Raw genomic sequence first — 25,000 nt, 5'->3', positions numbered from 1 at the left:
ACAGGATTAAGGATATCCGTGTGCTGTATGGTGAAACTCCGTGGGATGACACCACCATTAATTTTGAGGATCTGGAGTCTGTCCCCTGTCCTCGAGGCCACGTCATCGCCGCTCGCATCACCAGTGAGAACCCGGATGAGGTGAGTACAGACGGGATTCAGCAGATAAACCCACAGATTTTTATTTTCAGAGATGATGTCTACGTGTTTGTTTTGTGCAGGGCTTTAAGCCGAGCTCAGGCACGGTGCAGGAGCTGAATTTCCGCAGCAGTAAGAACGTGTGGGGTTACTTCAGCGTGGGGGCCACAGGGGGGCTGCACGAGTTTGCTGACTCGCAGTTCGGACACTGTTTCTCCTGGGGAGAAAACCGGGAGGAAGCCATCTCGTCAGTATCATCACTCACATCACATCATTACACTACAGGCCAGTGTCCACTCTGTCTTTAAGGACTTCTCTGTGGATATAGTTTCATCCGAAAAAATAAAAATTATTCGTATTAGAAATAAAAAACCTTCCAGACGTCTGCACTCATAATCATGTAGAACTGAATTTTTATATGTTTTACGCTCTTTTGAAAATACTATTTTGTAAAATAATAATAATTATAATAATAAAATATAACAAACTAATTGTTTTATACTGAACTTAGGTTGATTACATTCGTATCGAGTGAATCTAAGTAAGCGAGTAAGTGTTAATAACTGAATGCATTTCTGTGGGCAGTAACATAGTGGTGGCCATGAAGGAGTTGTCTATCCGAGGAGATTTCAGGACCACAGTGGAGTATCTGATAAAGCTGCTGGAGACCGAGTGCTTCAGGAACAATGACATCGACACAGGATGGCTGGACCACCTGATCGCTGAGAAAGTGCAGGTACGAGTCTGACTGGACCAGTAACTGCAGGCATGCGGTCTGGTTAATGGGGTCACACACAGCCTGCATACACACCTGATTTCTACTTAAATACACATTTGTGTGTGTTCTTTACAGGCGGAGAGGCCAGACACCATGCTGGGGGTGGTGTGTGGAGCTCTACATGTAGCTGATGCCAGTTTCAGGAAAAGCATGTCTGACTTTCTACACTCTCTCGAGAGGTGAGCTGATAACTCACCTGAATATATCCATCATCAGGTCAGGTTTTTAATGAAGAAAAATTTTAAGATTTTTAAAAATCTGTTCTCTAGATAAAGTTTGATATGATTTTATATGTTTTTAGAGGTCAGGTGTTACCTGCTGCTAGTCTGGTGAACACTGTGGAGGTGGATCTGATCTACGAGGGAATCAAATACTGCCTGAAGGTAATGAGATTAGAAAGGTCACTGTTTAATAACATATTTTATGAATGCTGTATCAACAACTCGTGTCTTTTTTTGTAATTAGGCCACAGCTCTCAGTGAGCGATTATAAATCCTAATAAATGGTTTCTTTCATGTGTTATGTCATTCAGATCAAAATTGTAATAATCTTTCTGTGTCTGTATGTGTATATATGTGTGTGCGTGTGTGTGTGTGTGTGTGTGTGTGTGTATATGTGTGTGGTAGGTGGCCCGTCAGTCTCCCACCACCTACGTGATTATAATGAACGACTCGGACATAGAGATTGATGTCCACAGGCTGAGTGATGGTGGCCTGCTCCTGTCCTACAGTGGCAGCAGCTACACCACCTACATGAAGGAGGAAGTTGACAGGTTTTACACTTCCTGTTTCTCATAATTTAATTAAAGTAAATAATTTCATTAATTTCCTGTACACTGTTTCACTGTGATAATCTGTATAATAATCGAACACTCAGGACACGTGAACCTAGTTTAGGATTTATAAGAGTTTAATATGTTTAATTTCTCTGCAGATACCGGATCACTGTGGGCAATAAGACGTGTGTGTTTGAGAAGAAGCGAGACCCCACGGTGCTGCGTTCCCCCTCCGCTGGTAAACTGCTGCAGTACCTTGTGGAGGACGGAGGACACGTGACTGCAGGATATCCGTACGCTGAAATCGAGGTCATTTTTTATATTCTCATATTATGTTTGTTGTCTTCATGTTCTTGTAAATAAATGGTGTTGTATTTATATGTTTTTATTACATAATGTTGTGTAGGTGATGAAGATGGTGATGACACTGACGGTGCAGGAATCAGGCTGTGTTCACTTTGTAAAGAGACCCGGAGCCGTGTTAGAGCCCGGCTGTGTAGTGGCTCATATCGACCTGGACGACCCGAGCATTATTCAGCCTGTACTATAATCACAGCTCCTTTTTTATCAACTAAAACTCCTTTATATCTGTATCCTAAAGCACTGAGCTGTTGTACATATAACGTGTTTCTGTAGGTGCAGCTGAACACTCAGCCGTTACCTGCACAGGAGCCGCTGCCCACAGTGGGGGAGAAACTGCACCAGGTCTTCCATAGCGTGCTGGAGAACCTGATGAACGTCATGATGGATACTGTCTCTCTGAGCCCTATTTCAGTAACAGGGTGACACACACACACACACACACACACACACACACACACACACACACACACACACACACACACACACACACACACACACACACAGAGTTTACTGATATTAGCATAGCACCAGCAAGACTCTAATAGCTTTTATATTTGGTCGTGTCTTCAGTCAGTTCCTTTTCTTTTTTCTCCATGAATTATTCATAATGTTAGTGGTTATGCCCCACAGGTAGGTTGTGAGTCAGATCAGAAAGAGAGATTCTGGAGTGAATTAGATGAGGTGATGGAGAGTATTCCCACGGGTGAGAGAGTGGTGATGGGAGCGGATTTTAATGGACATATTGGTGAAGGGAACACAGGTGATGGGGAGGTGATGGGCAAGTTTGGAGTTAAGGAAAGGAACCTTGAAGGACAGATGGTAGTGGACTTTGCTAAGAGGATGGACATGGCTGTGGTTAACACTTATTTTTAGAAGAGGGAGGAACATAGAGTGACTTACAAGAGTGGAGGTCGGAGAACACAGGTAGACTACATCCTATGTAGAAGAGGCAATCTGAAAGAGATTAGTGACTGTAAAGTGGTAGTGGGAGAGAGTGTAGCCAGACAGCATAGGATGGTGGTGTGTAGGATGACTCTGATGGTCTGTAAGAGGAAGAGTTCAAAGAGAGAGAAGAAAACTAAGTGGTGGAAGCTGAAAAAGGAGGAATGTTGTGAGGAATTTAGACAGAAGTTGAGGCAGTCTGTAAGAAAAAAAATGCGTCGTGTAAAAATAAGACGATCTTAATGAAGATCTTAATAAAGAACAAGAAGTTTATTCCAGCATAGCAGTGACAAAATACATGGCGTACTTTGGGCTCGTCGGGGTCAGAAAGAACACGAACCCAGAGCAAATTCTGCTCAAACCTTATATACAGTTTTCCCTTTTGGTAATTTAAATGAAGTTTCGCTTTGAATGTGTATTGAGGGTAAGAATAGAATGTCTCCCAAATGGCTGGGCTACACCTTGTTGTCTAGCTGATGTCTTTAAATGTTAATCATGGTCACGTACACCTTGTCTTGGTATTGTTACAACTGCTAGCGCCCAAGTGGTCACTTTAAATGGTAATCGCGGTCACGTAGACCCTTTGTTCGTGGTGATCCCTAATGTCCTGCCGCCGTCCCCATATTTATAATTGAATCCCATTTATACATTTAGAGTCCTAAACGTATTACCTTATGATACTTCTTAGGAATGATCTCTTTTTAGATGTGTACCTTGGAGTGGAATTTGGGTGCAATTTCTGTAATTTCTTACAGTCCCCCCTTTGATGCTTTTGGCCCTCAAGCATCACATCACTTCCTTAATACAGACCACACCTCCCATTTTTTTGGGCCGGTGCCCAGTGTCGGCGAAGCCCTGCCTTAGGTCGTTCCCCTTCGGCCCTCAGAGAATCTTACCCGTCATCGGAACTTCACCTCACGCACACTGGTTTTAGCTCCATTCCATAAGGCAAACATATCATTGGTTTTCTTCTTAAAATTTGGTTATATGTAAAATATTACTTGGGTTTGGAGCAGAGACATTCAGAAACCATCACAGCCAACGGCAACGTCCCACATTGATCATTGAATTATCTGCAATTTGCCGTTTCAATATGGTACACATACAGCATAACATAATGCATTGACAAAGAATGAGAAAGATGCATACAACAACAGCAGTTTTGAAAGTTATATCCCAAATCAGATCAGAATAGGCAATAACCAAATCACCACCATGCATTTGTTTAGTCAAGACATTATCTTTTCCCACAAGACCTTGTTGAGCTTTAACAATATGGTCGTCTTTTCTCTACGTTATGACATAATGACATTAACATATTATATAATAACATATTATATATTTTGGTAAATCAAAATCAAATTCTGGTACATATTCCTCAAAGACTAATTGTCTGCTGGATTCAATGACATTGTCTGTAGAGTGTGGAATTAACATATGGAAAGTAATATTTTCCTATGAACCAAGCTGCCTCTGGAATCATACAAAGTAAAGTAACCTTAATTGGACAAAATGTTATCATGTGTTTGTCATTAACAAAGATAGAAAAGTGATCATGAGTTGTGGTGACGTTTTCCTGTGCGAAACTATTACTCTGGTAAAATTATTGTGGACATGTGTTAGATCGATTTCACAAGCCTCATAATTAGTGTGGGGTGCCACACATAATGGTTGTTTTTCAAACTTGCAATGGTAACTGTGTGATAAACCTAAAAGTCCTTAAAGTCCATTCTTTAATACATTCTTCTGTAATATTCCCAAATTGTAAATGCTTAGAATCCTTTAAAACAATTCTTCAAATCCTTTCCAATCCTTGAGATTATTTACTTGAAGATGTTCTCTGAGGAGGTGATGAACTGGTTGCAACATCACTGTGATACCTCAGGAACGCTGTTGTCAAGAAGACCTTATATATTCCTGTTACACTGTTCATCTGGGTCTGGAGATCATGCTGTAAGTCTCACCAAGACCAAAACCTGGATCCATTGTAGATAAGCACTTTAGGACAGCGTTGGTCACGACACACTTCTGTCACGATAGCTGCCTTCCTAGTCCATCCCCTACATCTATTTCTTTTTGACCTGAAAAACACTTGAAAACATAATGAATTTATACCCCCCCCCCGTCTTAAACACAGCACACCAAAAACATTACAAACACATACAACATAAATCACCTTCCTATTTACATGGCCCTGATGACTGCCATCAGCTTTTTATGATATTAATTGACCTATGTGGAATGATCTCTTACCAGGTTGACGGTTTTTAGTTTTGTGATGTGAATTTCTGCATGGTCTCTCCCGGTGAGCAGACCATGGGCTCTCATTTTGGTCATTCTTTACCACAACGTCATCACTACTTTCAAATTTGTGATGGTGCACATTCTGACCAGAATGCATTTTGTTTTTCTGACTTTGCCAAATTTGTTGAGTAGGTTGGTGAAAAATAACAGGCAAGGAGTTACACAGATTTTTGAGCTCCTTTCTCAGTATGTTTACTGTAGCCTGTAACTGGTTTAAATCCGTTTTGGGGCCTGATCTCTTAAGGGAAAATTTGCATTCCCTTGAAATATGTCCCTCTTTGCCACATGAATAACACACCAGGGGTTATCAGGGTTACGAGGGGGTAGTCTTTCCTTTCTATCTCCAGTAGTGTAGGTCTCTTTTTTCCAGGAAACATTGCTGGCTCTATTCTTATTGAGATTTTTAACACCTACTGCGGATACAGGATGGGACATCTTTGAGTTAGCATTGTTGTTGAAAAACTGTGTCATTTTAGCAATGATGTCATTATAATCAGAAAGATGGGTCACAAACATCGACACAGCAGAACGGGTGAGTGAGTCACATTTGTTAATCAATGCAGATTTAAAACTCTCATTATGACATCCTCTTCATTCGGTGTGATATCAGGATTGCCACTGAAAGTTTTAAATGTCTCCAATAATCGCTCTGAAAATGCTACTGGGTGCTCTCCTTTCCTCATTTGCACATCAGATATCTTATCCCAGTTAATGGACATCACACCTAGGACTTCAAGCAGTGCCTGCTTCCTCTCTAACTTATTGGCAGTTCTAGTTTTGACTTTCTCATTTAATGCTCCAGACAAAGTGTCAGGCAAACACACAGTTAACAACACACACGCATCACCATCTGTGAATTTGTAAATGTCAGCATATAGCTCGAAAACCTTTAGAAAGTCTAATGGATCTTGTTTGGCAGGATCAAATTTACCAATACTTTTATTCACAGCTTCTAGGTCATTGGGTTTTAAACCCACTGACCATAGTAGTGGTCATTGGTTCCTCCGCTCTTTTACTAGCATGCATAGTTGTAGTCAAGTGAACTGGAGCCATGGGGAACTTAACTGTACAGTCAGAATATTGACTCCTGACTTGACTGAGAATCTCTTTCTGAGTTCTCATCACTATCTAACATGTCAGGAACTTGATTACTCCACATACCACATACAGATGTCTTACTGGTGCTAATTTCAGTTTTGCCATTTTTTAAAAGGAATTGACAAGCAGACTTGGCTTCCTCTAAATCTTTAAACAATGTTTCCACAGATGAACTAAGCATGTGGTTGTTTTAAGGTGTACAATTTCACTCTGCATCCTAATCTTTTCTTCCTTCCAGATTATCTCACTACAAGGCTCTGGGTGGTCAGGTAGTGCTACCAGATGACTGGGAAACTACAGCAGAAGTGATCAGGGAGACAGGGAGAAAGGTGCTGGGTGTGTCATGTGGAAGGAGGAAAGGAGATAAGGAGACTTGGTGGTGGAATGAGGAAGTCGGGATAATATCCAGAGGAAGAGATTAGCCAAGAAGAAGTGGGATGTGGACAGGACTGAAGAGGAAGGTGTCTAAGGCCAAGCAGAAGGCATATGACGAGTTGTACACTAGGTTAGACATTAGAGAAGGAGAGAAGGACTTATACCGGTTAGCTAGGCAGAGGGATCGAGATGGGAAGGATGTGCAGCAAGTTAGAATTATTAAGGATAGAGATGGAAGGGTGCTCACAAGTGAGGAGAGTGTACAGAGGTGATGGAAGGAATACTTTGAGGAGCTGATGAATGAGGAAAATGAGAGGGAAAAAAGAGTAGAAGGGGTGAACTCTGTGGAACAGGAAGTAGATAAGATTAGAAAGGATGAAGTCAGGAAGGCTTTGAAGAGGATGAAATGTGGAAAGGCAGTTGGTCCTGACGACATCCCGGTAGAGGTCTGGAAGTGTCTATGAGAGGCGGCAGTGGAATTTTTAACTAGTTTGTTCAACAGGGTTTTAGAGAGTGAGAGGATGCCTGAGGAATGGAGGAGGAGTGTGTTAGTGCCGATCTTTAAGAATAAGGGTGACGTGCAGAGTTGCAGCAACTATAGGGGGATAAAGTTGATGAGCCATACAATGAAGCTGTGGGAAAGAGTAGTGGAAGCTAGGTTAAGGAAGGTAGTGGAAATTTGTGATCAGCAGTATGGCTTCATGCCCAGAAAGAGCACAACAGATATAATTTTTGCTCTGAGAATGTTGATAGAGAAGTATAGGGATGGTCAGAGGGAGTTGCACTGTGTGTTTGTAGACTTGGAGAAGGACAGGGTGCCAAGAGAAGAGCTGTGGTACTGTATGAGGAAGTCAGGAGTAGCAGAGAAGTATGTCAGAGTGGTGCAGGACATGTATGAGAGGAGCAGGACAGTGGTGAGGTGTGCTGTAATTCAGACAGAGAAGTTCAAAGTGGAGGTGGGACTGCATCAGGGATCGGCTCTGAGCCCCTTCCTGTTTGCTATACTGATGGACCAGTTGTCAGAGGAGGTCAGACAGGAGTCTCCTTGGACGATGATGTTTGCAGATGACATTGTGTTCTGTAGTGAGAGCAGGGAGCAGGTGGAGGAAAACCTGGAGAGGTGGAGGTTTGCGCTGGAGAGAAGAGGAATGAAAGTCATTCGTAGTAAAACTGAGTACATGTGTGTGAATGAAAGGGGGGGAAGTGGAACAGTAAGGTTAAAGGGTGAAGAGGTGAAGAAGGTACAGGAGTTTAAGTACTTGGGGTCAACAGTCCAGAGTAATGGAGAGAGTGGGAAAGAAGTAAAGAAGCGAGTGCAGGCAGGTTGGAATGGGTGGAGAAAGGTGTCAGGCGTTCTGTGTGATAGGAAAATATCAGCGAGAATCAAGGGGAAGGTGTACAGGAAAGTGGTGAGACCGGCCATGGTTTAGAGACAGTGTCACTGAAGAAGAGACAGGAGTCAGAGCTAGAGGTAGCTGAGCTGAAGATGTTGAGGTTCTCTTTGGGAGTGACAAGGTTGGACAGGATTAGGAACGAGTACATCAGAGGGACAGCTCATGTTGGACGTTTGGGAGACAAAGTTAGGGAGACCAGATTAAGATGGTTTGGACATGTTCAGAGGAGGGACAGTGAGTATATGGGTAGGAGAATGTTGGACATGGAGCTGTTAGGCAGGAGGCAAAGAGGAAGGCCAACGAGGAGGTACAGTATATGGATGTAATTAATGTGGATATGAAGCTAGTGGGTGCAAGTGTTGAGGATGCAGAAGATAGGGATAGGTGGAGAGAGATGATTCGCTGTGCGACCCCTGAAAGGAAAAACCGAAAGAAGAAGAAGAATTATTCACAAACGAGGTTTATTAGCTCATCTCATCACTGTGGCATGTAAATGTACACATCTTGATTTGTGTGTTATCGTGATCTGACACATTATCTATCTCTTCACTTTGCATGTGTTCAGCTGAATAAGTGGGTGGACTCTCTGATGCGGACTCCACTGTACGTTCACTCCCACTGCTGGAGCTGCAGGACATCATGACCAGCGTCTCGGGTCGTATCCCTGTCACGGTGGAGAAAGTCATCCGCAAGATTATGGCCCAGTACGCCAGCAACATCACCTCTGTTCTCTGTCAGTTCCCCAGCCAGAGGGTGAGTACAGATGTATTGATCACTCTGGTTTCCACCAGTTTCTTCCCACTGTATAAGAACACGAATTGTCCCCTTGCACATGATAAAGTCTGGGTGGTCTTTGGGTTCACTCTGACCTTAAATAAATAAATGCAGTGTATCTAGTGCAAACAGTGTCTATAACTTCTGTCTATGAAGTACATTATGAAGGTTTCAGTTAATCATTTTAAAAGTATCTGGCACCTAGACGGACGTTTGTTTTGCTTTAGATTGCGAATATCCTGGACAGTCACGCAGCCATGCTACAGAAGAAAGCAGACCGTGAGGTTTTCTTCATGAACACTCAGAGCATGGTGCAGCTCGTGCAGAGGTGAGACTTGGCCTTTCTCTGTCTCTGTACTGTGGGCTTTAGGTTATATAACAGAGTTACAGTAGAAATACAGGGTTTGTTCTGTATATACAATAATGTTAGTGACTCTGAATTTTATCTCACTGTAGATATATAGAAATATGTCCTGATATTACATTGCCTGTGTGTGTACAGTGGTTATAGTTTATAGTAATTGATTTCCAACACAACGCTGAGAGTAAGCTGACGCGTGTGTGTGTGTGTGTGTGTGTGTGTGTCCACAGAAACTCATCCTGTCTGATACGACAATCTTTGATGTTTTGCCCAGTTTCTTCTACCACGTTGACCGTGTGGTGTGTATGGCTGCTTTAGAGGTACACACACCTTTTCATTTGTCTAGTCAATGTGTTATTCATATGTATCTGTACCGAAACTTATCTGAGATCATGTAGTGTAGCATTTTATAGCAGGTTTATGTTTCTAACAGATTGTATAAAGTTATGTACAATGTGTAGTGTGCACATGTGATTAGCTGCATTATATTTATTTTGTGTGTGGGTGGGTGTGGGTGGGTGTACGTAGTTGTACGTAGGTGTCTGTGAGGAGGGGTTACATAGCCTATGTAAGAAATAAAAAATGTGTAGAAAATGGTAATCGCAGTTACGTAGACCCTTTGTTCGTGGTGATCCTTAATGTCCTGCTGCCATTCCCATATTTATAATTGAATCAAGTTTATACGTTTAGAGTCCTAAACATATTACCTTATGATACTTCTTAGGAATGAGCTCTTTTAGATGTGTACCTTGGAGTGGAATTTGGGTGCAATTTCTGTCATTTCTTACACCTATGAGCTGAACAGTCTGCAGCATCACCAGTTGAATGATGGCACGTGTGCTGTGCACTTTCAGTTTATGCTCCCTTCATCTCACCCCAACAGGTAACATCCTCCCACCTCCACACACACACACACACACACCCACACACACACACACACACACACACCGCACTCGTGTGTAGTAATGATGTTTTTGTTCAAATACGATCTTTAGCTTTAGTTTAAAAAGTCTCAGTGTTGCCTGATGTGTTAAACAGATGTGTAATATAATATAACTAATTAATAAAAGTAAGCTGTTTGAATGATCCTATCTGATTCCTTTGGAAAATAATTTACTGTTATTTGCATGCTGCTGAATATAGACGTTTAAGACAAAAAAAATTATATATATATAATTTTAATATAAATAAAAAAATCTTTGGCTGAATTTTAAACTAATAGAGTTGTCAGCATGTATAGAAGTCAACAGTTGTGAAACTAATTTATCAAGACGAGTAAATAAATAAATAATAAATGCTTTCAAACTGTGTTCTTTATTCATCTTTTGATCATTTCTTTAAAGTCACTGATCCGATCCCGCACTAGTCGACTGAGGGATAGCTTTTTAAAAGTGATTCCAAAGTGAGTTCATTATTTGTGTCTGTCTTTAGTGTCAAGTTTTCACTTAATGGTATCATTTATCTGTCACTAATTGTTTATTACATGAAGTACCTCAGTAGACAGATGCTTTTATCCAGAGGGACCTTCAGTACCCGATATCTCTTGTCTGTCTCAGCCAGGGTGTAAATCTGTCAGCCTTCCAGTCACAGACACACAAACTCACTGAGTGTAATGCTGAATGTCCGCTGCCCTGATGGCCGTGCCCTGCGCTAACCACAAGATGCACCTGTACCTGGGTGCTGCCCGTGTTGAGGAGGGCACTGAGGTCACTGACTACCGCTTCTTTGTCAGAGCCATCATCCGCCACTCCGACCTCATCACCAAGGTAACCACTTTAGGTCCACTTCATAGTTCTCCTTAGCAATGCATGTCAAATATTGACCCATAGTATCTGTCACATGAGAGCTGAAATTTATACCCCAAATTATATGATGTACAGTGGGGAGAACAAGCATTTGATACACTGCCGATTTTGCAGGTTTGCCCACTTACAAAGCATGTAGAAGTCTGTAATTTTTATCATAGGTACTCTTCAACTGTCAGTGACAAAAATCCAGAAAATCACATTGTATGATTTCTAAAAAATTGCAGTGATGCCTCGAGATCCGAATTTTTTGAGATACGAGCTGTGATTTGACCAAATTTTTGTCTTGATATACGAGCAAATTTTTGAGATACGAGCATCCGAACCGCCACCGAAACAAAGATCCCCAACAACCCACGTGTGCTGGTTTCCCCCGCCTCAGCTTCCCGCATCTCATTCGGTTTTAAAGCCGCCTTTCCACTGCACACGACAAACGACTGTCGATAAAAGGGGAGTCATTAATTAATTTCTTATGGAGAGTTGCAAAGGGGGCTGCGTGAGGTGCCGACCATCTGCGGATCTGTAATTTTCGGATCCGTTTTGAGCGTTGGATCCTTTTAAAAAATTTTTACTTGTGCTTTTTATTAAAAAAAGCTCTTCTAGGCTTTTATTAAAACGATTTTAGTGAGGAAAGAGTGACAAAAAAAGCAAAAACAAGTGAAGAGAAAAGCGATGAAGAAAATTAAGCAAAATTAATGTAAAAAAAACAGAAATTGTAGCAATTAGGTTCAGTAGAAAATTTCAGTTCTGTCAGGACCACTTTGTCAAAAGAGAATTTATTTAGATGATATGCATACAGTTAGGTTGGCGGTATGGTTCTGTTCTGGACCAAAATCCACGTCCGGCGCATGCATGGTCAGAGGCGGGGAGAAGCAGCGACTAGAAAATAGAATAAACCCCCCGTATAACAGACCCACTAATCATGAATATTATTAGATATGCTCGCTTACACGTTTTTTGGAATGAATGGAGGATAAATAAATAAATAAATAAATTAAATAAATAAATAAATAAAAAATAATAGAGAAAGAGGAGGGATGAGAGTGAGAAAAAATGTTGAGATTTATTACGTAAACTGGTACAGGCATGGTGGAGTCAGGTTTGGTGGAGGGAGTTTTAGATCGCGGCAGCAGCAATGCGCTAGAGTGGCTCTATGAATGGGAATTTAAATTGTCGGGTATATGGATGTCGTAACTGGATCCGGTGCGCGTCGTGGAAGCTGATTAACAGTTGATGCAGGCTGATGATGTGGCCTGCCAGAACTAATGCGATGGTCGTTAATTCGTTCGTTAATTTTAGTGAAGTTTAGTTAAGTTCCATTTAAGTTGTAAGGTAGCATTAAGAGAGTGTACAGTAGCTAGTAATGTGAACGAAAGCGAAAGTGTACGTACGAGACAAAATTCCTCCTCCTTCGCTGTTTACTCCTCCCCTTCAACCTCCGTGCGCATCTTCCGCTAAAGTAAAACCAGTTTATTTTTTTTAACATTCTCTTATATTGTTGTATGTTTTTCTACAATTACTTAAATGGGAAATTGCTTTGAGATACGGAGCACGGACACGAAACGAATTAAACTCGTATCTCGAGGCATCACTGTAATTGCATTTTGTTGCATGGTATGTCATACATACAGCAAGAACTTAATATTTGGTACAGAAACCTTTGTTTACAATTAGAGATCATACATTTCCTGTAGTTCTTAACCAGGTTTGCACACACTGCAGCAGGGATTTTGGCCCTCCTCCATACAGACCTTCTCAGATCCTTCAGGTTTTGGGGCTGTCGCGTGGGCAATACGGACTTTCAGCTCCCCTCCAAAGATTTTTCTATTGGGTTCAGGTCTGGAGATTGGCAAGGCCACTCCAGGACCTTGAGATGCTTCTTCCGGAGCCACTCCTTAGTCGCACTGGCGGTGTGTTTCGGGTCGTTTTGTCATGCTGGAAGACCAGCCACGACCCATCTCACTCAATGCTCTTACCGAGGGAAGGAGGTTGTTGGCCAAGATCTTGCAGGACCTTTCATGCGCTGCAGGCATAGTGTGTTACTAATGGTTTTCTAGTGATGTCAAAAAATTAACCAATTTTCATTGAAGCTGATTCGTTCTGGCAAAATCACGTGACCAGTGACGTCCGAAGCTGCGTTTTCCACACACCCACGTGACCGCTCATTATCTGTTTCAAAGGTTTAAAATTGTGCGTGACACGCGGTGCGCCCTCGTTTGTTGTCTTGGAGTATTACATGGAATCTTTTACTGTATAGCCAGTTTAGGAGAGCTTATTGTTGCGAGTTGTCAGTGGAGCCTGTTACAAAAAGATCGTTTTCTGAAATGTGGAACACTTTCATTTGATTTCGCCCAATAAGGTGGCTATATATGGTTTTATTGTGAAGCCTATATTTATAACTTCAATCTTCATGGGCAATTAACGATTCAGTGTAATATTTAAATCGTATATTTTGTCAAATTTATATTATTGGATAGTATAGAAAAATATAGGAATGCAAGAAAAGTCTTTTGTGCACCGCTTAATACCAAATAATGATTTTTTAACTGGTTCACACTTTATACTTTTGAGATAAGGGTCTATCCTTAATCTGTTTTTTGGTCCAGTGTTTGATTTTGCTCCCAGCAGTGGTCTATAATATTAATAATACATCATCCATTCACTCATTCAGCACACTTACAATGTCTATTTCACGAGTTCACACTTACAAATAAGACTGTGTGTCTATATAATCATGTGAAAGGTGGACACTCTATAGTCATGATGAACAGGGGGACACTATATAGTCATGCTGAACAGGTGGACACTATATAGTCATGTGAACAGGTGGACACTATATAGTCATGCTGAACAGGTGGGACACTATATAGTCATGCTGAACAGGTGGACACTATATAGTCATGCTGAACAGGTGGACACTATATAGTCATGCTGAACAGGTGGACACTGATTGCTGATTGTTAATAAAACATAATTATTAAGCATAAAGCATCTATCTAGCCTACAGTACAGATTTATAATCGTGTAAAAGTGTGTCTGCAGTCAAAATGTCCAAATTCACCATACAAAAAGTTTTATTACATTTTTGTTTGGAGTTACCATGCGTATGCAATGGAACATGCTTTGGACATGTATTTAATATATTGATTCATTTATTTATTAATCTTTCCTTAATTTGTCAATCATTTGATTGTGGAACATTCTGTGATAGCGCTTTCACCAGCAGAGGTCCTCATCGAGCTCTGATTTGAAAAGCTTCGAGTATTGAACCTTCTTCCGATACAATCGGGTTGAAAGCTTCACTGCTTCAAGAAAGCTTCACTTTGCCATCACTATGGTTTACTTTGAGTCTGTGGTCCCAGCTCTCTTTAGGTCATTGACCAGGTCCTGCTGTGTAGTTCTGGGCTGATCCCTCACCTTCCTCATGAACCTTCCCCTATTGTCCTGTAGCCCATCCCAGTCTTGTGCAGGTCTACAATTTTATCCCTGATATCCTTACACATCTCTCTGGTCTTGGCCATTGTGGAGAGGTTGGAGTCTGTTTGAGTGTGTGGACAGGTGTCTTTTATACAGGTAACGAGTTTAAACAGGTGCAGTTAATACAGGTAATGAGTAAAGACCAGGACGGCTTCTTAAAGAAAAACTAACAGGTCTGTAAGAGCCGGAATTCTTACTGGTTAGTAGGTGATCAAATACTTATGTCATGCAATAAAATGCAAATTAATTATTTAAAAAACATACAATGTGATTTTCTGGATTTTTGTTTTAGATTCTGTCTCTCACAGTTGAAGAGTACCTATGATATAAATTACAGACTTCTACATGCTTTGTAAGTGGGCAAACCTGCAAAATCGGGAGTGTATCAATGCTTGTTCTCCCCACAGTATATATACTCCCACAGGAAAGCCGGTCCAGGCTGACGCTATCCTGCGGTCTTGGAGAGGTGGAATCCTTCTGTTAGCAACGCGCGATAAAAACAGTCCAAATGCAGGATAGCAGAAAAATAAACAGGTTTAATGACTAAAAACATAAAACAGGGACACGGACTAGGACACATGACGACTACGACAACATCAGACTACGTAAGACGAGGATTCAGCGCTGTGCAATAGGACGAGAGAGAAGGGTGGGGCAGACACGTGACAGAACATAAACAAAAGCATGTGGCCAAAGTGCGGCTGGATCCTGACAGTGAGTGTGTGTGTGTGTGTATGTGTGTGTGTGGTGTGTGTGTGTGTAGTCTGTTTAAAGTACATCCACACTGACTTTAAGCTCTCTGAGTACCCTGATAAATCTGTGGCTCTGTTCCAGTAATCAGGGATCATCAGCAGTCACCTTCTGTATCCACTCCGTCTTTGGGATCATTTCTATGATGTTATGTCATAGTAGTCGATCTGGGTCTGCCTCATCCACCTGACAACAGTGGGTGATTCTGGAAATTTATTCCAGTTGTACTGCAGTGTAGAATACTGCCATAACTGGGACACTCATAATAATAATAATAATAATATAATAATAATAATAATAATATAGTAATAATAAAGTGTGTATTCTGTTATTACTTGGTGAGAGATTTACTTATTATTAACTGTATTATTTATGTGTAACTTTGTCAGATTTGCCCTTATTACAGCTTTATCATTAAACTTATTAGTAGGCAAGTTTATTTGTATAGCACATTCATACACAGAGAGTCATTCAAGTGCTTACATAGAAATTAGAAAACAATTTAATAGAGAGGAAAAAAAGTATATATGAAAAAATATGAACATGATAAAATCATAATAAAAACAAAGAACAATTAAAGAAAATAAATGTGATTTTAATAAAACAGTTTAAAATATGTTAAACATTAGAGTAAAAGTGATTTGGATAAAACGTGCAGTCAGTGTGAGCAGCACAGCATCATTCAGTGAATGCAGAGTTAAACAGATGTGTTTTTAACTATTGATTAAAAGTGTCTACTGTGAAGCACATCTATCTCTTCTGGAAGCTGATTCAGCTATAGGTGGCGTAATAACTAAATGCGACGCACCTGTTTTGAGTGAACCCTTGGTACTCTAACTGACCGATCTAATGATCTGAGTGTCTGCTGGTTATATTCAATTAGCATATCTGTAATGTATTTCAGTCCTAAGCCATGAAGTGTTTATAAACCAGTAACAAACTTTAAAATCTATTCTAAATGTAAACTGGAGCCAGTGTAAGGACCTGAGGACTGGACTGATGTGCTCTAGTTTTGGTTCTGGTAGAATTCTGGCAGCAGCGTTGTATGAGCTGTGCAGCAGTCTAATGGTCTTTTGGGGATCCCAGTAGGATGAGTCCATTGCAATAATTACCTGCCTGGTGATGAAATGATGAACAAGTTTCTCTGAAGTCCTGTTTGAGACAAAACATCTAATTTGGCTATATTTCTGATGGTAGTAAGCTGATTTCTTATCGCTTTCACATGGACTACTGAAATTAGGTCAGACTCTAAAATTCAAAAACAGATTTCGACTTTATTTTGTGTCTTTAGACCCTAGCAGTCAAGGTGGTGTTAACCTTGAGAGTTCATATCTTATTTCCGAATACAATGACTCGATGTGTCTTTGTTTAACTGGAGGAAGTTTATCATCAATAATAGCAGCATGTACATAGAGAGTCATGGGGCTGTAGTCATTAGGGGACAGGGCTAAGTATATCTGGGTGTCATCTGCAAGCTATGGTAAGCATTTGGTCTTTTCATTATTTGACCAATTGGGAGCAATTATAGATAAGCGGTGATAATTAAAGATAAGCGGTGCAAAAATTAGCCCTGTGGGACTCCACATGTCATGGATGTCCACTCAGATTCATGGTACCATGTTCACATAGTACCTTCCCATTTAGGTATGAATTAAACCATTTGAGGACCATCCAGAAGCAGTTTTCCAGTCTATGTAAGAGTAGGTGTGATCTACCTATGTCAAAGGCAGCACTAAGATCTAGTAGCACCAGCACTGATATTTTACCTGAATCAGAGTTTAAGCAATATCATTATTATCTTTATGAGCAATGTCTCTGTGCTGTGATGCTGGCGGCAAACCAGATTGAAATATGTACCATGGAGAGCCATTTGAGCTTTAAGAATTGTATTCAGTCTGACTGAAAACACAACCTTTCAAGTGATCTGCCTATAATAAAAGGAACTGATTAGAGATGGGCTGTAGTTGCATAAGCGTGTTTTGGTCAGGTTCTCTGTTTAGTAGAGTGGAGAGGCCTTACAACACGTGCCGTTTTTGATGGGACTCTGGTAAAGTGCTGCCGTGTGGAGTCATGAGAGGTATTATACCTTTTTTAAGAAGTCAGTTCTAAGCCGTTAAGTACGCTTTTTGAGAAAGGATGTGGGGCGGGGTGTCAGGCTGTGCACTTGTTTGAAAGTTGATGCTTTAAGATGTTGTACTGTTTCTTCCAGGGTTTTATTCAATTATGTCAGTATTCTGAGAAATTACACACATTTTTGAGTTTGTCCGTATCGATGGTTGTTTGGTCTGTGGACTGACACACTTACATCTGAGGCCGTAGATGAGCTTGCCATTCTGATAGTACTGCTGTTTTGTCGCAGAGAAAAGGCTGTTGCTAAACTCATTGCTATTTGTTGTCGAGAGAGCATTTCTACTAGGACTTGACTTGAGGGGTGTTTACGTTGTTAGGCATCCTCTACAGTAGTCAATAATGGCAGTGCGGCTGAGTTGTTATGGGTTGTGTTGATAATGTTTGAGAAGAAGATCTGTCTAGCCTGCGCTCCATAGTTCTACATGAATAGGCACGTATGACTGCCTTATAGATGCTATAGGTACTTCAAGTTTGTTGTGCCACCGACAGAAGTGACGTTCAGCTTTTCTGCATGTTCTTTTCATGCTCTGTACTCGTTTCCTGTGTGTGTTCTCCAAGGTGCTTTAGCGTCTGGCAGTGATCATCCTGACCTTTACGTGGAGCTATACCATCAATAGCTTATCTTACGGTTAAGTTCAATTTCACTGGAGAACATCAACAGTGTCGGCCAAGTATGTTTGGCACATTGATATAGCATTCATAAATACTCGCGCACTGGTGGTCTCATTTATGACCTTTTTTTGACATAGAGAGATCTAGCATCAGTGGCAGGTATCAGATCAATAAATCAAAGTAACACAGATAATGCGCAGATAGCGCGCATCATCCTTGATACAGTGTGATGGAATGTTGAGAGCCCCTTGATGAGCTAATGAGCGACAGAGTGTGTCCCCTAGTTGTGATCTGTGAATTCGTCAAGATAGGTTGGCGTGTATTTGGGGGGCCTCAGTCACTAGATTGTAAACAGAAGGCGGTGGTGTCCTTTTTCGAGCAATACACAATATTGCAAAAGACTGGTACTTCAACAAGTACGACTTGCTTGCATTGAAAGCATCTTGAATAAAGCAGCTATTCCGTCGCATCTATCTGCTAACATGGCTCTAGTCAGACACCTTATAAAAGTAAAGTTGGTGAGGGGCGTGATTCATTGCGAGACTTGTAGCGCTGCTTTTAGTGTCTCATCTACCAGGTTGTTAGTGGTGATAAGCATCAGTATCTACCAAACTGATTTGTTCTTTAATGACGGTGGTGTCCGTAATGTGCTAATTGAACAGTTACTGTTTGTGGCCTGTGTCCATCTCCTAGAAGACTATCAGATCTTTGCTTCGTATATAGGCCAGTTAGAGATTAGATATGAGTTGTCGTGCGAGTTTTTCTGGACAGGGCCTTCGTCGTTTCTATCACCTATGTACAGTCTATGGATCAGTAGATAGGGAAAGCATAAAAGGGGACTGTGGGCTCCGATTGTTTCTGAACACTGTTCATGTTTTGAGGTTGTTACGGCGTGTCATAGCGTGGACCAACACATATCAGTGCTCAGTGACTGTTGCCGATTGAGGGTGGTGGTTCTTGTACTGGTTATGTTGATCCCTGACGTTGAGGCAGGGTCGGATAGTGCCCTCTCAGATGGAGCGAGGGCAGGGCAGTCGCCCGGAGACTTTGTCGGTTGTGGAGCCCACCGTTCTTGGTTGGTATTTGGGGACTCGCAGCTATAGAGTGTGGTAAAGCTGCCTCAGTGCCAGCATGTTACCAGTTTTAGTTCTCTCCATTTTTCTCTGAAACGCTCACAGATTAGTGGTGATGTTGAAACGAGACGGAGAGAGAGTGGTGACTGATCATCAGCTGTGATTCTGTGTCCTGGAGGCTCGCGTGGATATCTCGTTTTGTCCTGGTTGTGTATCCACAGAAAACGCTTGGTCGTTTGATTCACCATTGTAGCTCTTAGCCTGAGTTCTGTGGGCAGGGCTTCGCACTGAGTGTTGTCGGTGAACAGTCCTGTTGGGCTGTGCGTTTTATCCTTGTCACTGCATGTCCATCAGGTTGTTGCCTGTGAATCCTGTGGAGAGCGTGGTCTTTTAGACCCGGTCTGAGTGGACTGGCACACTCAGCTGATGAATGAAGAAGGAAGAAAAAGATATTGTCGTTTAAGGAACCTACACCTAGTTTGGTTGGTGGATACCTCTGGTGTGTTAAAAAGTTGACTTTGACTACCAGAAGATATTAAATTGTCATGGTAATTTTATGTCCTCTTATGGTGCAGGTTTTTTTGCAGCCATGAATGTAAAACTTAGTACGTCCGAGAAACATATTTGTTCCTGCTGGCGGGAGAGTGTGCCACTTGAGGATGAACGTTTCAGTCTCTGCAAGTGTTCTTCAACAATGTTCATGAAACCTTATGAGAGAGCTATGACTGCTCTTTCAAATTTGCATTCTTTCACACATGTAGACAATCGCGATTGAGACGTGTGAGTGTTATGACCTTGTAAAACGTATGTACGGGTAGCTGCTCCAATGTTTTGCATAATAGAGTCACGCCTACTATCAGCTGTGCTTGTGCTCGGCTGCTGTCTGTGGAGTCACCGCGGCCTGTATGATATTGATCGTCGGGTGTTAGCTTGTTAGCTACTGGCTGATGTGATCTGTGTCCATTTACACTTTGATCTTGCATTCTATCCACGCCAACTCATTAGTGTCTTCAATCTATTTTCAGTCTGCACAGGGGGTGGTGGAATACCATATTAGCTACTGCGAGTTGTATACCCATATCTGGGTTAGATGATGCTAATGCAGCACCTTTGGGTGTCTCGCACCGCTGTGTTATGCATCGGTTTGTGTCCGCAATTGCTTTATGGTTTCTGTGAGCTCACCATGACCTGTTTAAAGCATTAGGTTCACAGGACTCACACCAGCTTTATGTTGAGAGGGACCACGAGGCTCTGCTGCTTATGTTTCTGCCAGGGTCGCAATTCACACAGAGTAACTTTGTTTCGAGAACTGCAATCTCTTTTGTAGAAGTCTGTGCAGTTTGAGCAGTCAGTGGATTGAGATCCAAAAGAAGTGCATTTTCTCTTCTGTGCTGTGAGTGTGGGCAGCTGTGTTGTCCTGATTTATGGATTGTAAACGCCGGCACATAGCAGACTGGTAGACCGCTATGACAAATTCCCCAAGTTGTTGAATATTCCAATGTCAATATAGTTCCAGGATTGTAGTTTTAGTGTGAGTGCCCATATGTTTAGTTTGAGCACAGTGCTGAACTCGCTGGTAGTTAAATCAAAGATAAACGAAAAAGCAAAGTGAAGCAAGAGTGCAAGAAAAGCTCCGAACAGTAGGGAAGTCAGGAAGCAGAAAAAATAGTAATAGCAGAGTAAATAAATGTAGTAAGACGTAAACATTACAGAACTCACCTGCTGATGAAAATGAAGAGAAAATGTGAACAAGATCAGAGTCTTCATCACTGTGCTGCAGAGCGACATCTCTCACTGTCTGATCACTAAAACACTAAATCTATTATTTACTGACTGGATTATAACTTTACACCACTGGTTTAAGACTCACACCAAATACAACACTACACGTCATCATACATCATCAACTTGTTTCATGCTCTTACATCGATCAAACTGTTACATGCTGTTTTGCACACATTTTGTCTGAGTCTACATTCAGCGTATTGCACATACTACAATAGTCAGTTGTTTGCGGTTTTTGCACAATCTTTAACTATCTCGGGACTGCTGCAAGAAACTGTGTTCATGTATACTGTACATATTGTCTGAACATAGTATTTACACTGGTCGTCGTCTGTTCTGATTCTGTCTTTGTGTCTTGTCTTTGTATATATTGTCTGTAACTTTTGCTGCACTGTTTTTTGTCCTGCACTGTCTTGTTTTCTGTCCTGCACTGTCTTTGTTGTCTTGTCCTGCCACTGTTTGTCTACTGCCAGTTTGCACAGGTGCACTTTATGTGGCTAGGACCTAACTTACTACGTCCTTAGCCCTGTCTTTGTTTTATGTACATCATGCGTCCTGGGAAACGTTGTCTGCCATGTCACTGTGTACTGCAACGACTATGTGATAGCCATATGTTGAAATGACAATAAAAGCTTTCTTGACTTGTAACTCTGTTTAACTACTCTTGTCCACTCCCCTTTATATCCTGTTTACTCTTCTGTTACATGGCGCACGTCCTACGCATCTCTGAAAGTCCATCGCTGTCTATTAGGTAATATCACAAAACAACATGCCTTAACCCAAATGTGGGTGCGTCACACCCCTGTTTTGTATAGCTCGCCCCACACATGAGTTCCTAGCGGATAACCCAGGCAACTACTAGTGGCGGAACCTGCTGGGGACGCTGGTGCCGAGTGAGATATTTTTACATCAATAAACGACTCGACGAGTAGACTATCGTATATATCAGTGTCAAGCTGTGTGTCTTTGTAGTACTGTGTGTTGTACCCGTGAAAATGTTGACTCTCGGTTCACGCGGAAGTCGGTACGTGTCAATCACCTATGAACCGAGCGCATGCATGCGGTATACCGTTATGAGGCAGAGGTCGGAATAGCGTGTCTGAGCTATAGTCAGCCATGTCACACTGAACGTACTCTCTCATGCTGATCTGCTATTGAACAGGCACACATCACACTTCTGACTAATTGGCTACCGTATTGGCTTTCCGTGTGTTCGTCGAGACTACAGTTTTCGTCTGAAGTCATTTTTGATTAACAGTCGTGCCGAGCCTTTCAAATCTGTATAATACAGTCACTGATCCTCGCTGATGCTGCTGTTATTGAGGATAGAGATGCTAGAACCATAAAATCTACTCAAAGCCATTTTTTAAGTTATGTTTTGTAGTCTCATCTTAGTTTTTTATTTTTCTTGATGATAGACGTATACACCTCTCAATCTGGGCACAGTCTAATCAAGTGTTGTGTGTTATCAGTACCATAATGTCTCAGTTGACGTAGAAATGATACGAAATCATGTTTGAATAACTGGTACTATACTATGTTCTCCTGCTCCACTCCATAAATGACATTAAGCTATCGTCTGTAACATATCGCCATCGCTAAACAAGTCCGAGATTACACTGAGTGCGGTGTTTTGATTTAAAACACTGTTAGTTCTAAAATCCTGCGCGATAAGTCAGTGGGATTGTTAATACTCATGATTTCGCCAGGATAAAAAACGCGAAAATATTAGACCATCCAAATACGCTACAGACAGTGATCTCCATGCCGTGTGTACGATTATGGTATATAACTATATATTGGATCGTTATGATTATCTGTCTCTAGTTTCCGAATAGCTCTTACAAACAGACCAAACACAACAAAAAGCGCTCTTAAAGGAGATTCATGTTTAGCCCGAAGAAGAAGACTCGTCTCTGACTCTCTTTTCAGCAATGTTATCGTCAGATTGCAGAACTTTATCTGCTCCAGCTTCATACTCGAAGAAATAAACGCTATCTCTTTTGTGGTGTTTTTCCTTCCGAATTTGGCGAGATAAAGTAAATTTTATCATTTTCATGTCGTTGCAGTCATATATCAAAGTGAAACAATGCAGCTATTCTTGACCCAGCCGAGTGACACTGCAAGTGAATCACTGCCGCTAAACTCCTCTGTAGTTTTTCAAGAACTAATAGGAGCTCATATTAGATCATACATGTAGAGATACAAAGATACCTAAATTGATGAAGCGCTAGAGGAGATGACTGCTTAAAGAAAACAGGAGCTACAATAGATTTTGTTGGAAATAATAGTAGCTAAAGGGAAAGCTTCAGATTTAGCCAGTTCATGTTTATAACGACAAGTAAAATGGTGCTGAGCTTACTTGCTTCTGCCAGAGGCTTCATAGACATAACATTAAAAGGCATCTAACTTTACGCAAGTGCTTAGGTTACCAAGTAGCATCCCTACCTGATATTAATCCTGTTTGTATCAGCCCCAATTATGTGGAGGCCGATTATGTCTCGACGCGCATTGCTACAAAGTGTTTTAGAAAGACATTTCTGTTGATCACTATTAATAATGCATATTGGTCCGTGATAGAATGTCGCATAACTACTCGGACTCCTAGAATTTCTTTAATAAATATGCTAAATATTAGCTTCTACTAAGTGTTCTTTGGTAATCCTTTATCAAACAGTATGTTTTGATTCTTTCTATTAGCAAACAGTAGCAATGGTCTACGTACAGACAACTCTGAAAGGTCTGTCTGCTATAGAACTCCCCGTTATCAGCCTGTGATTACCATTGGGCTGTGTAGAGCATTAATAGCATTAATAATATAATAATAATAATAATAGTATATATAATAAAAGATATAATGCGGTTTTAGTGATGGTATGGATGGATAGAATAAGAAGAATAATACTCATATATAGATAATGATGCATTTATTAAAGTACTCGCGCCTTTCAGGTGCACGCAGTTATGGACACAGTACAGTGAGTGTGATGATATAGAAATCAATACATACAATACAACAAACAACCTAATTATGACATAAATAGTTAATATGATCAGAGGAAGAAGCTATTTATACACGTGAGTGTTAAAGATGATTTAACTCTATAAATGAATGGATCCACTTTCGCTTGTCTAGATTGTGAAGATGAATTCCAGAGATTAGGTGAGCAGACACAAATCTAATGCTATGACTCCCCTATACTGGCTAACGCTCATGTAAGGTAGCACAAGGGACGTCGCTTTGGATGTATGTGATAGTGATCGTGACATACGGAGTTCTAAGTATGGTGCACGCCATACTCTAGAAGTTTCGTTCTCTGTAATTTAACGATAACCCTCCAATAGTGGAGTCACACACACAGCAGTGATACACGACACCCAGACATTGTGAAGCCACTACGACCCGGAGCATGTGGGCAGCCAGTTGGTACTGCTGCGAGCGCGTAAGGCCGCTTGTGTGTGTGTTCGGGTGCCTCTTGTACTCAAGGGCATCCTCAGTTCGTGGTCCGGTCAGACTCGATTACCCACAACGCCGTCGGTTACAGTCAGACTCCTCTAACCATTAGGCCATCGAGCTGCTGTGTCATATGAAGGACAATCAGAGTAGATATTGTGTGTGTCAGAATGATGGAAGCTTAAAAGTGATGAAGTAAAATCTGTATACTCTACTCGCTATTAACAGGAGCCGGTTCTGAATGATGGTAAAGAACTGGAGTGTATATGCTCAATGAGAGGAGGTTCTAGTACCTAGTCATCAGGCAGCTGAATCTGGACCGTATGAGTTTGTGAAGGAGTTTGTTAGGTAGCTAAGAGAATGAGAGTTACGAGTAAGTCAATGGCGCAAGGTAACTTCGCGCATGTACAAGGAACAGCTGCGGAGTGGGGTGAGAATGGAGCGGAGGTCAGCTGATGTCCGTAGATGGAGATTCGCATGACAGTTTTAATGTAATATGTTCACTGTGCTGTTTCAAAAGATATAGTACGAGCGATGACCACTCAGGGTTTTAATCGAGTGATGGGTGAGGATGATACAGAGTTATCAACAGAAAGTGACGAAACTGTTGGAT

The 25,000-nt window shown here is 41.3% G+C and overlaps 2 protein-coding genes, 1 long non-coding RNA gene and 2 pseudogenes across 9 annotated transcripts in view; all 5 read left to right on the top strand.

Annotated features, from left to right (window-relative positions):
• LOC125138468 overlaps positions 1-2,948 on the top strand; it is a 4,842-nt pseudogene extending 1,894 nt beyond the window's left edge.
• The window catches only part of LOC113656619 (acetyl-CoA carboxylase 2), a 332,529-nt gene that overhangs the window by 9,134 nt on the left and 298,395 nt on the right, over positions 1-25,000 (top strand). The gene's annotated exons all lie outside the window — the stretch shown is intronic.
• The window catches only part of LOC125145502, a 131,678-nt pseudogene that overhangs the window by 49,197 nt on the left and 57,481 nt on the right, over positions 1-25,000 (top strand).
• LOC125145510 lies at positions 8,453-9,548 on the top strand. The gene is made up of 4 exons (XR_007143920.1): positions 8,453-8,625; positions 8,732-8,919; positions 9,146-9,268; positions 9,532-9,548. It is a non-coding gene; the product is annotated as an uncharacterized LOC125145510 (long non-coding RNA).
• Positions 10,727-14,961, top strand: LOC125145508 (acetyl-CoA carboxylase-like). Its single transcript, XM_047818605.1, has 2 exons — positions 10,727-11,067; positions 14,479-14,961. The coding sequence occupies exons 1-2, from the start codon at positions 10,921-10,923 to the stop codon at positions 14,554-14,556; spliced, it is 225 nt and encodes a 74-aa protein (XP_047674561.1). The 5' UTR covers positions 10,727-10,920; the 3' UTR covers positions 14,557-14,961.

The sequence above is a fragment of the Tachysurus fulvidraco genome, chromosome 9 (assembly GCF_022655615.1).
Source record: "Tachysurus fulvidraco isolate hzauxx_2018 chromosome 9, HZAU_PFXX_2.0, whole genome shotgun sequence".
Taxonomy (NCBI): Eukaryota; Metazoa; Chordata; class Actinopteri; order Siluriformes; family Bagridae; genus Tachysurus; species Tachysurus fulvidraco.
This window is presented reverse-complemented; position numbering and strand designations above follow the sequence as displayed.